At 37.6% G+C, this 13,265-nt stretch overlaps 1 protein-coding gene across 18 annotated transcripts in view; it reads left to right on the top strand.

Moving 5' to 3' along the window:
• Positions 1-13,265, top strand: part of LOC117405836 (E3 ubiquitin-protein ligase MYCBP2) — a 116,618-nt gene that overhangs the window by 48,122 nt on the left and 55,231 nt on the right. For 14 of the 18 annotated variants that reach the window (XM_034923699.2, XM_034923712.2, XM_034923709.2 and 11 more), the window contains exons 12-18: positions 983-1,187; positions 1,864-2,028; positions 2,148-2,306; positions 2,916-3,123; positions 6,434-6,579; positions 7,661-7,765; positions 12,378-12,476. In XM_034923699.2, coding sequence (XP_034779590.2) covers positions 983-1,187; positions 1,864-2,028; positions 2,148-2,306; positions 2,916-3,123; positions 6,434-6,579; positions 7,661-7,765; positions 12,378-12,476 — 1,087 coding nt within the window. The remainder of the gene's footprint in view (positions 1-982; positions 1,188-1,863; positions 2,029-2,147; positions 2,307-2,915; positions 3,124-6,433; positions 6,580-7,660; positions 7,766-12,377; positions 12,477-13,265) is intronic. The other 4 variants (XM_034923698.2, XM_034923713.2, XM_034923705.2 and 1 more) reach the window with 3 other exon arrangements.

Genomic DNA, 13,265 nt, shown 5'->3' with positions numbered 1-13,265 from the left:
ACAGGCTTCATTACCAGTTATTCTTGTTCCTTGCATGACTCGCTCTGTAAAGTAAGATCTTTGTGTACTGAGTGTCATGTGGTTCATTGTCTATTCAGTCCTCGATCAGATCTTGAGCCCACCCATGGGACCCCACCCAGTCAGGGTAGTATGCAAGGGAGTCCGGTTCTTTATGGGTGGTATTTTCAGTCCTAGAAATGTAAGTGATTAGGATTAAGTCAAGCACAAATTATTGGAAAGTAATCCTTTTCTTTACTCTAGCACAATACCGCAGTCATTTTGTATCTTTATCCTGTGTATTTAACACAGTTTAATTCAAATAACATACACAAATAAACTACTTTTTTGTACAGGAATGCTTTTTTATTATTATATTATATTTAACTGGTGCAGTATTTATGTCAAATGTACATACCAGGTTAACCACAATACTGCTAAAATCACTATCCCCACAAAGACAACATTTACTGTTTGTTGCATAAAATGGGTTATTAATGAGTACATACAGTATACATGTCCTTTACCACATACCAAGACTAGTGTAGTGCTATCTTATTGCATCATATGTGTGATAGATGTGTTGTCTCATAATGTTTATAAACTGTTAGAATGATTTCATGTAGACCATATGTAAATGCAGTATTTGACCCAATTTAAAAATGCAAATAATGGATTACATTTTTAATTGGTATTCACCACCCCCCTGGCTCCCTCAAAATGCTGTAGTATCTTCAGCAGTAGTCCTGTACTAGATTTTTTAATGTTTCTTTTTATCTTGTTTTTTATATGTTGTTTCAAAATGAAATAGCTGTATGAGAGATGGTGCTTTTGTAAACACTCATTTAGTTACTGTTGTACACTCTGCGAAGTGCAAATGGCTTGGCTGCCAACATGCAATGTCTATGAGGAAAAAAACCTTTACCATGGCAATGAGATTGTATGCAAAAAACTTTGACCGATCCCTCTTTTTGTCCCCCCTTAGATATATTACACTGGCAAGTATCAGAGCTTGGGAATCAAACAAGGCGGTCCTTCGGCAGGGAAGTGGGTGGAGCTGCCTATCACCAAATCCCCTAAGGTCATCCAGTTCTCTGTTGGACATGATGGTTCACATGCCTTACTGGTAGCGGAGGATGGAAGTGTCTTCTTCACTGGGTCCGCCAGCAAAGGAGAGGATGGAGAATCAAGTATTGAAATTTCTTAGTATGATTATTGGGGGTTATGAACATTATAATAGTTGATGAGAATTTGCTGTACAGGATGTAAAGACCTGTTGGCAGCTGCGCTGTGTCGAAGCTGAAGTCTTAAAAGAGAACTGTCTCAGCTGTAAAATGTATTACAGTTGGTTCTTCCTTCTGTATCCATTGTGTATGGATTATAATACCCAGATTCATTCAAATGTGACTTGTAAAGGTGCTAAACAGAGATGAACAATCACCTCTCATTCAGAACAGTGCAGAACCGCAATGCACCAATGTCTCCACCATGTGTTAACAGAACCAAAACTGCAAGAATTAACATTGAGCCTGTCAGCCTAGGGTAAAAACTGTGAATTTGAGTTTTTCAACTGGACAAAGTTATGTATAATATAAGTATGAATATTCAGCTTTGATATAGACATAATACATTATGTGACTCACACTAGTACAATAAAAACACCACATCCCAGCAATCTACCAGTCTTTACCATAAATCTGAATTTCTGCCTCACACAATATTAAATCAACTACTTTTATCAAAAGCTTCCAAGGCCCGTTTTAAAATCAATAACAGTTAGTGTACATATAAATTCCTTGTTATTTCTGAATTCTTTACACTTGATGCTCTTTAGTGTTGCGCATTCTTATGTCTTTCTGTCCATAGCAAAAAGCAGACGGCAACCAAAACCCTATAAGCCCAAGAAAATGCTAAAAGTGGATGGCAAAACTGCAGTTTACACTGCATGCAACAATGGCAGCAGCAGCATTGTAACAAAAGATGGAGAGCTGTACATGTTTGGAAAAGATGCTGTTTATAGTGACAGCTCCTGTAAGTACAATTAACAGTACAATTGTTTTTGTGACAGTTGCATTGCAGCAACCTTATGGATACTCCATTGATGTTTTGTGAGTGTTTTTCATTGTTTTTTGTTTTTTTTGGGGTGACAGGCCAGGTGACTGATTTGAAAGGACACTTTGTAACTCAGGTAGCTATGGGGAAAGCTCATACCTGTGTGCTGACCAAGGATGGAGAGGTCTGGACATTTGGGGTCAACAACAAAGGACAGTGTGGCAGAGACACTGGCTCCATGAGCCAGGCTGGGAAAGGTCAGTTTGGACTGGAGTGTCACATTAAAAATGTCAAGTGGCAAGTTGGCGAAAAACATTGATGTAATCCTAGCAGTGTTTTTTTTTTTATCAATTGTTATTGATTTTAAAGTATTTGTTTGCTTGGAATTCTCTTGGCGTTCTATTGTTAAATTATTATTATTATTATTATTAGTAGTATTAGTATTATTATGTCATGCCTTATTAGTTGTAACTACACTAAATCTGTTAAGTGTCGTCTGCTGCACAAACGTGTACAGATTATTCTAAACATACAATTCCTTACATTATTGGTAACATACATGCCAACAAATGAAATTGTAAACAAATTAATTTAAAATTAGTTGTTTATCTTTAATCTTCTGATGAAACCAAAAGGCTAGCTTCCTACTTTCTGTACATACAGCATTATATTTTAGGAACAATATCTTTATATTGGTCTTCGTCTTCGTGAGCCTTGCATATAAAGAATGCACAAGACAACACTCTTAAACATATAAAGAGATCATGTTAGGAAAGCAGATCCTCTTATGGTTTACTGCAGACAACAATGAGATCAAATAACCAGTAGGAATTATAAAGCTGTTCTTTGATCTCTGCCTCCTCAAGCTGGGTTTGGGATTGAGAACATGGCAACGGCGATGGACGAGGACCTGGAAGAGGAGCTGGACGAGAAGGAGGAGAAGTCCATGATGTGTCAGCCTGGCATGCACAAGTGGAAGCTGGACCAGTGCATGGTGTGCACGGTCTGTGGAGATTGCACTGGTTACGGGTCCAGCTGTGTCAGCAGCGGGAGACCAGACAGAGTGCCAGGAGGGTAAGGATTCTCTCATACACCAGTACTCACAGACCAGACAGTGAAGGGTTCTCTCATACACCAGTACTCAGAGACCAGGCAGTGCCAGGAGGGGAAGGGTTCTCTCATACACCAGTACTCACAGACCAGACAGTGAAGGGTTCTCTCATACACCAGTACTCCGAGACCAGACAGTGCCAGGAGGGGAAGGGTTCTCTCATACACCAGTACTCACAGACCAGACAGTGCCAGGAGGGAAAGGGTTCTCTCATACACCAGTACTCACAGACCAGACAGCGCCAGGAGGGGAAGGGTTCTCTCATACACCAGTACTCAGAGACCAGACCGTGCCAGGAAGGGAAGGGTTCTCTCATACACCAGTACTCACAGACCAGATAGTGAAGGGTTCTCTCATACACTAGTACTCGCAGACCAGACAGTGCCAGGAGGGGAAGGGTTCTCTCATACACCAATACTCACAGACCAGACAGTGCCAGGAGGGGAAGGGTTCTCTCATACACCAGTACTCAGAGACCAGACAGTGCCAGAAAGGGAAGGGTTCTCTCATACACCAGTACTCACAGACCAGATAGTGAAGGGTTCTCTCATACACTAGTACTCACAGACCAGACAGTGCCAGGAGGGGAAGGGTTCTCTCATACACCAGTACTCACAGACCAAACAGTGCCAGGAGGGAAAGGGTTCTCTCATACACCAATACTCACAGACCAGACAGTGCCAGGAGGGGAAGGGTTCTCTCATACACCAGTACTCAGAGACCAGACAGTGCCAGAAAGGGAAGGGTTCTCTCATACACCAGTACTCACAGACCAGATAGTGAAGGGTTCTCTCATACACTAGTACTCACAGACCAGACAGTGCCAGGAGGGGAAGGGTTCTCTCATACACCAGTACTCACAGACCAAACAGTGCCAGGAGGGAAAGGGTTCTCTCATACACCAATACTCACAGACCAGACAGTGCCAGGAGGGGAAGGGTTCTCTCATACACCAGTACTCACAGACCAGACAGTGCCAGGAGGGGAAGGGTTCTCTCCGGAATTTTGGCTCAGTCTAGAAAAAGAACCCTGTGCATTGCTTTAACACTTGAACCGTCGAGATTTCGGACTACATACAACCGCCGCACCCGCAAAATGTGAGGCTTCATTTTAAAACGGCTTCAATATGAAAATGAAAAACAAATCGGATACAATTTAATATTTTTTATTTATGAACATCATACATCACATTTTCAGAGCAGAAACACTGTATTTACATTGAAAATTAAACCTATTTATTATATTTTTCAAAAAGAGCACATATACATAAACATAAAAAAACTGTAATAAAATAAACTTTACGCAATAAACTTTGTGTAAACAGGTGTAGAAAGCTGTAGGCACATATACAATTATAAAACAAATAACTAGTTATAAAAATAACATAAACCAAAAATATAACTTATGCAACGTGAAAGCGCTTTGAGTGAAACAGAGTTCAAAGGCTCGCTCTGTCTGTTCAGATTTCTATTACAGTTTTCTAAGTACAATCTACGCAGAAAACACGCTTTTCAACTGTACCAGTGCATTTGCCACAGACAGCCTTTTCACAATGGGCGCAGACATCAAAAGATGTTTTTATTGCATTTAGCAACCTGGCATTGTCTTTTATTCCATGTGCCAGTGGGCGCAGTGCTGGCTGAAGGTTGAGGGGCATTTGCCAGCCGGCTTTCGTGTCTCTTATCAGAATGTTTCTGCTGTAGCTCCAGGGTTAGCTGCAAAATGAAGTCCCTCCGAGTGATTGTGTTTCCGGTGCACTCCTTGTACAAAACCAAAGCGTTGATGGCTGCCAGGTCCAAAACATTATAAAAAACAGCCACAGGCCACCTGCGAGCACCACCTTTGACAGCCGTGCCATTTGATCCAGTATATCCACACCATACTTTGTTGCCTTGTAAAATCCTGATGGTCACTGATCTGTGCAGAGAGCTTAGAATACGCACATTTGTTTTATTTTTTTGCACCGTCACACTCAGGGTGGCACAGTCGTTCTGCCTGAGAAATGTAGTGTAAATAATAATAATATATGATGTGTAGAATGACTTTCATCAGTGTTTCAAGCACTCCACAGGATTATAATACGTTATTTCACAATGACGTTGATTTTATTACAAAGCCTAGACAAAATTGTCAGCTGTATTGTATTGATTTCAATATGCCGCATAAACTGTGGGTCTGGCGGTTGAAGAAGCAAGTGCTTATAATTTATTCATGTTTACGATTCTGCAGCTGAAACACCGTATGGGTATTTAATTCAAATATTTAGTAATACTTAAGAATGGCCACGCACAAGATATTCACATACACAGAGAAATTTAAATTTGAAAAGCCGTTCAAAAAGCTGCTATGGCAATGCTAGTGTTAACTTTCAGAAAGGCATTTTAAAATTAGAAAGACGATTAATTTTATCTGTGCCGCTTGCTGCTTCAAAAAATAATGCATTTGTGCTTCTAATGACCTTTACACCTTTGAGCTCAAAATAGAAAACAGCAGTCTGCATTTTCTTTTAAACATTACTGATGCATACTGGCATAACAGTTATGTGAATATCTGCCCATGCTTCTTTTTCCTTGTATTATCAAGGACCAAGGTGCTGAATCCATTGATGTCCAGGTAATCTTCCACAATATTTAGTGAATCTGTAAAATCGGTGACATAGCAAGGTGATTTTATAATAACTCAGGGTCATTTAACTGTATGTGCAATGATAACTATTCTGTTTGGGAGCATTTCAATCTTGCATCTGTGGGTTGTTTTTACACCTACATGGTCTTTTTCAATATACAGGTCAAGCTTTGCCAGCATCAAACCACACTCAAGCACTGGCACTGTTCCAGGAATGTGCTACATTCAGCAAAATAATAGTTTCTGTTTATTATTAAGAGTTTAAATATTTAAAAAGACAATATTACTCATGTCAAAATCACATTGAAGATGCTGTGTGGCATTAGCTAAATAATGTTTTGGAATGATACGCTGTATGTTGTCAAAAAAATGTATTGTGTTATGCTTGGTATTTTAAATGAGAAAATACCTAAAGAAAACATTTCATTGGTACATTTTTTAATTCTGTTCTTTTCTGTTCATGGTCATCAACTTTTTCATCATACTGATAATTCTGAATTTGCACCTGTGGTGGAGGAGGATTTAAGTTGCTGACATAGTTGTTCAAGTTGTAGTTTTATTTGGAAACACAGCATGATTCCCATATCTGTGCAATCTGTATCTGAAGGCTCTTGACATTGTTTTCATCTCATTTGCTGCTTCTTGTAGAATCTGTGGATGTGGCTCTGGGGAATCAGGCTGCTCAGCCTGTGGCTGCTGTAAGGCCTGTGCGAGGGAGCTGGATGGCCAGGAGGCAAGGCAGAGGGGGATCTTTGATGCAGTCAAGGAGATGATACCTTTAGACCTGTTGTTAGGTAAAATAACACCTCCTTTCATCTCTTCACATGTGCCTGTTGTAGTTTTTCATGGCTGACATGTGATCCTGTTGTATTAACCCAATATTCTGTGAGGCACACTGGGCTCTGTAAATTCTGTGGACAAATGAGCTTTTATCTTCATACAGCAGTTGAATAAAAGTTATACTGCATTGAATCCACACTGTTGTGGTAATGAGTCAGAATCCCTAAAGTAAAGATCTCCCCTAGTCACACAGCATGCATTTTATTCATTTCAGTACTATGTGGGGTACTGGAATCTATATCTCTGAGATTAACCAGATTGGCTTGTCAATCATCCTGGCTGGCAGTAGCTTTCAGAACCCCTGGAAGCCTAGCCCTGTACAGTATTACTCAGTACAAGTAAGACAAATCTGTGGGGGACTGGGTAACCCTGTAGTTTGCTACCCAACAATATAAAACTTGCATATGTATATATACAGTGCCTTGCAAAAGTATTCAGACCCCTGACCAATTCTCTCATATTACTGAATTACAAATGGTACACTGAAATTTCGTTCTGTTTGATATTTTATTTTAAAACACTGAAACTCAAAATCAATTATTGTAAGGTGACATTGGTTTTATTTTGGGGAAAAATAAAAAACTGAAATATCTTGCTTGCATAAGTATTCAACCCCCACACATTAATATTTGGTAGAGCCACCTTTCGCTGCAATAACAGCTTTAAGTCTTTTGGGGTAAGTATGTACCAGCTCTCTCTCTATATATATATCTATATCTCTCTCTCTCTATATATATAGATATATATATATATATATATATATATATATATATATATAGATATATAGATATATAGATATATAGATATAGATATAGATATATATATAGAGAGAGAGAGAGATCTAGATAGATAGATAGATAGATAGATAGATAGATAGATAGATATGCTACCAAATGTAGACCTAGATTAATGCAGATTGGGGTCGTAAAGCCAGCTGTTTATCATTCAGTTGACATCAGTGTTTGAAAGTTCCCCTGTGGGCATGTCATGCTATCACCATCATTCATCTTTCATCCGCGACCGTTTTGTTTTTAGCTGTCCCTGTTCCTCCAGGAGTGAATATTGAAGAACATATCCAAATAAGACAGGAAGAGAAGAGGCAAAGGATAAATCGAAGACACCGACAGGAGGAAGGGAGAGGTATGAGTTTCTATTTTTCAGTCACATAACATGCCAGCCAAGGTCAGGAATAGCGTTTATGTTTTAGAGTGTCCACAGGATTTAGGTTGTATCTTCATGATGTGATTTACTGCCTGGTTAATTATAAAAGTGTCTGGCAGAATCACATGCAAAACTAAATTAGCCTTGCATTCATTACACATTAGTCCTGGGCTATTCTACTTCAAAGTTCCATGAATAATGCATGAACGAATACTGTAATGTTAGAAAGTCTTCAGAATACAGCATTTTAAATGAAAACCAGTATGTTTCATTGCTGTACAAGAAGGAAACCCAGGACAATTTTTTAAATAAAGACTAAAATGTAGTTGGTCCCTATCAAGTGTAGCTTGTCTATAATTTCTTGTTGCATGAATATATTAAAAGGTCAGAATGAAAATATTAACATAACATTACCTTAAGTGGGTTACAGAAGTAAAATCCTACACAGATGGATTTGGAAAGACAGAGGGGATATGCTTATAGGTAGGGGTCTACTTAAATCGCGGAGAATTTACATATTTTTCCCACTTAGGTTATGGAATAAAATTAGGATTTCGCAGACCTGTTTCAACATTAAATAAACCTAAGTAGATAATATTTCAGAGCACTATAAAAGCCTAAAAATAGTGGTATTTGCTTCCTTAATAAAACAGAGTGCTGTCATTTGTTAAAGGCAAGCATGCAACAACCCCAGCAGTTACTGCCGTCATTCTCTGTCTCTGTGGTGTGAAGACTTGCCTATACATTGAGACTGCACGTTCTGCATCCACTGAATTGGTTGGAAGTATAAGGCAAAGCATTGACAAGTTATACAGATGTGACAATCAATTAGAAACAGTCCCAAAACTCAAGGGCATCTGGTAATCTTTAATAAAAGCCATATATGCAGCACGTTCATTGTCATGTTGTTTGTCCTATCCAGAAATATATTTTATTCGTACAGAGTCAAAAGAAAGAAAACATGCCTATTCGGGTCTGAAATTCAAACTGTGTTTAAAAAGTAAACAGCAAGTTGTTTGAAGCGAGGTGGCTGTGCTACGTCGTACCTGTAGTACTGATTTCACTTGGCAATAAACAACAGGAATATTTTTGGTCTGCGCTGACTTTCAAGTTTGTTTTCTGAAAGCTGTTATTTGTTCTTCAGCTAAATAGCGATCAATCGTATTTTCTCCAAAGTCACATCACAAGATGCGATAAACAATTTACCTCCATCTGCATGTAAAGTTTCTTTGGGAAATTTCTTGACATGATCCTCAGCCGAAAAATATACTTAGCTTTTTTTTTTTGCTTTGTTGTCCATTTTTGGTATTTTACCTCCAATGATGAAAACTAGATTTTAGCAACCTAAATCAAAATAACAATGCAACACTGACTTTGCCCCACCTCCTACTGTACAGTACAGGTCACAGAAAAGCCAGTACAGATGCACTGATTAAAACATTGTTGTCATGTGAACAGTAAACAAGAACGTTAACTGCTTTGGAGTATTTTTTGTAAATGTTATTTGTCTAAGGACTTTTTATTTTATTTTTTTGAACTAAGTGCAATGCACACAGGACGGCAAAGGAATAAAAAAAAAGCCTATCGACAGAATTAAGATACATAGTTTGCGTTGCTTGTGGTGTGTAGTAGTTAGTTTAAGTTGGGTTTCTTTTTTTTTTTTTCTTTCTCTCTGTACAAGTCTGGTATGCATTGGCCTCTAAAGAGGTGAATTTCACGGTGACCCCCTCAATTTCCTGATTTTCGCAAAGTCGCTAATTAGGTAGACCCCTACTTATAGAATAGTGTGGCCGCAAAGGGGCGCACTGTCAGTGTGCTGGAAAAAATACATTCAGGTCTTCATTAACATCAACATTTCCAAAGTCCTTTATTTAACCTTCACCCTGAAATACATTATGTACAGTACAGGGTGATTTGAAGGTCCCTAGTCCAGCACATACAAAGATTCTCTCCCAAATGATGCTGACAAAGAAATGCTGCTCAGACCAGAGGATTAATTCATTTACACTGCTGCTAGGTGCTTGGGGTTATTTTGAATGTAACATTGACACCAGCTCATAGCCACACTAACAGTATGTACCACTATACAACAATCGGGAGGCCCACAGGGATTATTATTATTATCCAAAAAACAACCCAACATGAAAAAAACCTGTTGTCCTATTTCAGGATTAATATTGTTGAACCTTCTTTACAGTTTTATATTTATATACAGAAAATATTTGCTGTTAAATTGTTTGAACCAACTGCTAAATCACAATGGAGTCAGTTTATTACTCACCTTAATGCATTTCAAATGATACTGTATATGTTCTTCCTTTAATATATGTATATATGTATAATTGTTTATTATTATTATTATTATTATTATTATTATTATTATTTTATAAAAAATGATAGTAGTCATTAGACAGATCATAGACATTGCTCTCTTTCATTTTGTTGTGCTGCCTTGCTGTCATATTATGGAACACTTTCTTTGACAAATCCATAAACGCAGAGATGCCAAGGGTTGACTATCCTAAAGTGTGAGACTTTTAGCCCCAAAGGGTGAGATTTTTGGGCCAAAGAATGAGACTTTCCAGCTGGTGTGCTGTCGTTGCTTAAGGCAGGGCCTCACATCCCTGGTCCTTGGGGACACCCAACGGTCCTGGTTTTTAATCCAATCAGCACTTTACAGTTTATTTTAAAATGTACACTGCTTAATATTGCATACGAAACACTCAATGTACCGTAATAATATTTCCACATGCATGTTAGTAATATTATACAAATAACTACTACTACTACAGATAATAATATTAATTTATCAGCAAGTGGATTCGAAACTGGTACAAAATGAATGTGTTGCTGCGACAACACTACTCAGCTTTACATTGGGAGATGTACTTCGCAGAACCCACAAACTTTCGAGCAACTGCTTGTGTTTTGGGAGAAATTATGGTCTGTAGTCTCCTTGGTTACCACAGTACACATGCCTGCTCTTTCTAATGAGGCCCCAGATGCATTGCTGTCTCTTGCAGTGCCTGAGTAAAAAGATTTTAAATCACACATGTGTACATTATTATACAGGACTATATTATTTCTTTTGGCGACACAGTATTTGTCAGGTTGAGATTAATTGATAAGTTTTCAGGTCCCGGTAATGTATAGACTGTCAGCATTAATATACCAAAACCTTTTTATTCACTGATATGCAAATATATATATATATATATATATATATATATATATATATATATATATATATATATATATATATATATAAAAAAGTACCTGCAATAGTAGTTGAATTTCACTAATGAGAAGAATATTCTGTATAAAACAGGCGATGCTGTGTTCAGTATGATTCTTTTGTTACATCGCATATCACTGCCTCACATCAGCTGTGACAGAAAGAGACACTTACTGCAAAGCGGGAGGTTTTTTTATTTTGTTTTTGTTTCTGCACAGACTTTATTAATACCCCAGTGTATTAATACAAAAATAAGTTTAAAAAAGTAAACGTCAAGAAATAATAAAAACAAGCGTGCGATTAACGCGTGTTAAAAAAATGAATCGCCAAAGAAATTAACGTGTTACTCTCAGAAGTTAACTGCGATTAACAGCCCTACGAAATAGGCAACTATATTAATGCATTTTATAATTCTAATTAAAATAAATAAAAACAGGATTTCTGCTAATGTACTGTAGATGTTCTTGATACATTTCCTCCCCCTAAATTTATAAAATAAACCATAGTGCTCCCGTCTACCTTTACAGGCAGGTTTATGTTACATTTGCAGTCACACAGTGGACAACTCAGCACTGTTATTATGGATCATTTTCTCAAACGTCTGAGAAATGAGACTGAACATAATGAAAACATTAGTACTTTTTACTGGTACAAACGAACAATCTCTCAATAAAGGTATCAAAATCTACATTTCAGGTGGGGGTCCTTGGTCAGAATGTCTAATATCATGGGGGGCATTGAACCAATAAAGTTTGGGAACCCCAGCTGTAGTGTATTGAAACTTGGCTGGTAGCAACCGTGTACCATGAGATAGGGGGATCAGGCTGCAGTATTCATAGGTGTTTAATCTGACTTCCATCTGTTTCCACAATAGATTGCATATTTGGCATGTCATTTCTCAACAAAAAAAGAATTGCTTTATGCAATTCACAACATGATTTACAAGGTCTTTTGTCAGCTGCTGTTATAGCATTCAGGTCAATATTCTTCACATTTGATTCTGTGAGAATATGTAATGTGAAGCAGACTATCCCCTTTTCCATGGTCTTTTGTTTCTGAAAGCAAGGTTTGATTTGGTGCATACATTTTCCCTTGTATATCAGAAACCTGTTTAAATGGCCTTTAAACCACTTCATATAAAAAGATGTATATCTATATTGAAAATATATATTAAATAGATCCTGTACAATTTCCAATGTAGAGGCATTCCTAAATCTGTCTTGCTGCTTATGTGTTGAACTGCTGAAATGTGGATTTTGTTGTTTTGTGTTTTATTTATTTTTTGCTCTGTTTTGTTGACCATTCTTTCTCCCGTTGTGAGCTCTCCCATGCATGTGAAAGTTTCTTTTTCCTCAGGCCCCCTTGTATTTCCTGGTCCCATTTTTATGAATCACCGAGAGCAGGCCCTAGCCAGACTTCAGGCACAGCTAAAGCATAAGCGGGACAAACGCAAAGGTACTATGGTCTTCTTACTGACTAGGAGGGGACGCAAGCCCAACCTCCAGGTCGTCTCTTCCAACCACTGATTCTTTTCTTTTGAAAACTACATACAAAAAAAGGAGATAAGCTTTGTTTTCTTGCCTTAGTGTGAAGTAACCTGAGGAGAAAGAAAGTCAAAAGTAATTTTGGTTTTATAGACTCAGCATCCCTTTTGTTGCTTATTTCATACTCTAATTTCATGCTTGAATTTAAAGTATGTATAGCTGCAGTGTAAAAGTTGGTATCCGACTAACTACATTAATTCGCATCAGAATACTAATTTAGCGGTATCAAAGTCCAGGAATTTCCTGTTTTAAAACCAGTTTGTTTTTTAACCAAAAAAGCTTTGTATAATTCATGCTTCTTATCCAGTGGTACATTCCTTGGGTTTTACTTATCACAAGGGATGCTGAATCTTGTTTATTATTATTATTATTATTATTATTATTATTATTATTATATATATACAGTATGTGTATATTTACATACCTCCTGTTTTGTGTTTTGTTAGGATGTCTCATATACCATTGCTCACAAGTTATGTTCTATGTGGAATTGTATATGTTTTAACTCTTTGTTAGGCCAAAACCAAATATAACTTCATATATATATATATATTTAGTAACACTAACTAGGGAGCTTTGTATAGATTCCCTTATAGTAATTGGGAACTTGCATCTTTAAATTCCAAGGAACACAAACACACACCCACACTTTCTAGTCCTTGTTAGTACTGTATGTATTGTCTCCTGCAGGTGAAGCACG

This window comes from Acipenser ruthenus, chromosome 9 (assembly GCF_902713425.1).
Source record: "Acipenser ruthenus chromosome 9, fAciRut3.2 maternal haplotype, whole genome shotgun sequence".
Classification (NCBI taxonomy): Eukaryota; Metazoa; Chordata; class Actinopteri; order Acipenseriformes; family Acipenseridae; genus Acipenser; species Acipenser ruthenus.
The sequence above is the reverse complement of the archived record's forward strand: the minus strand, read 5'-3'. Positions and strand labels throughout refer to the sequence as shown.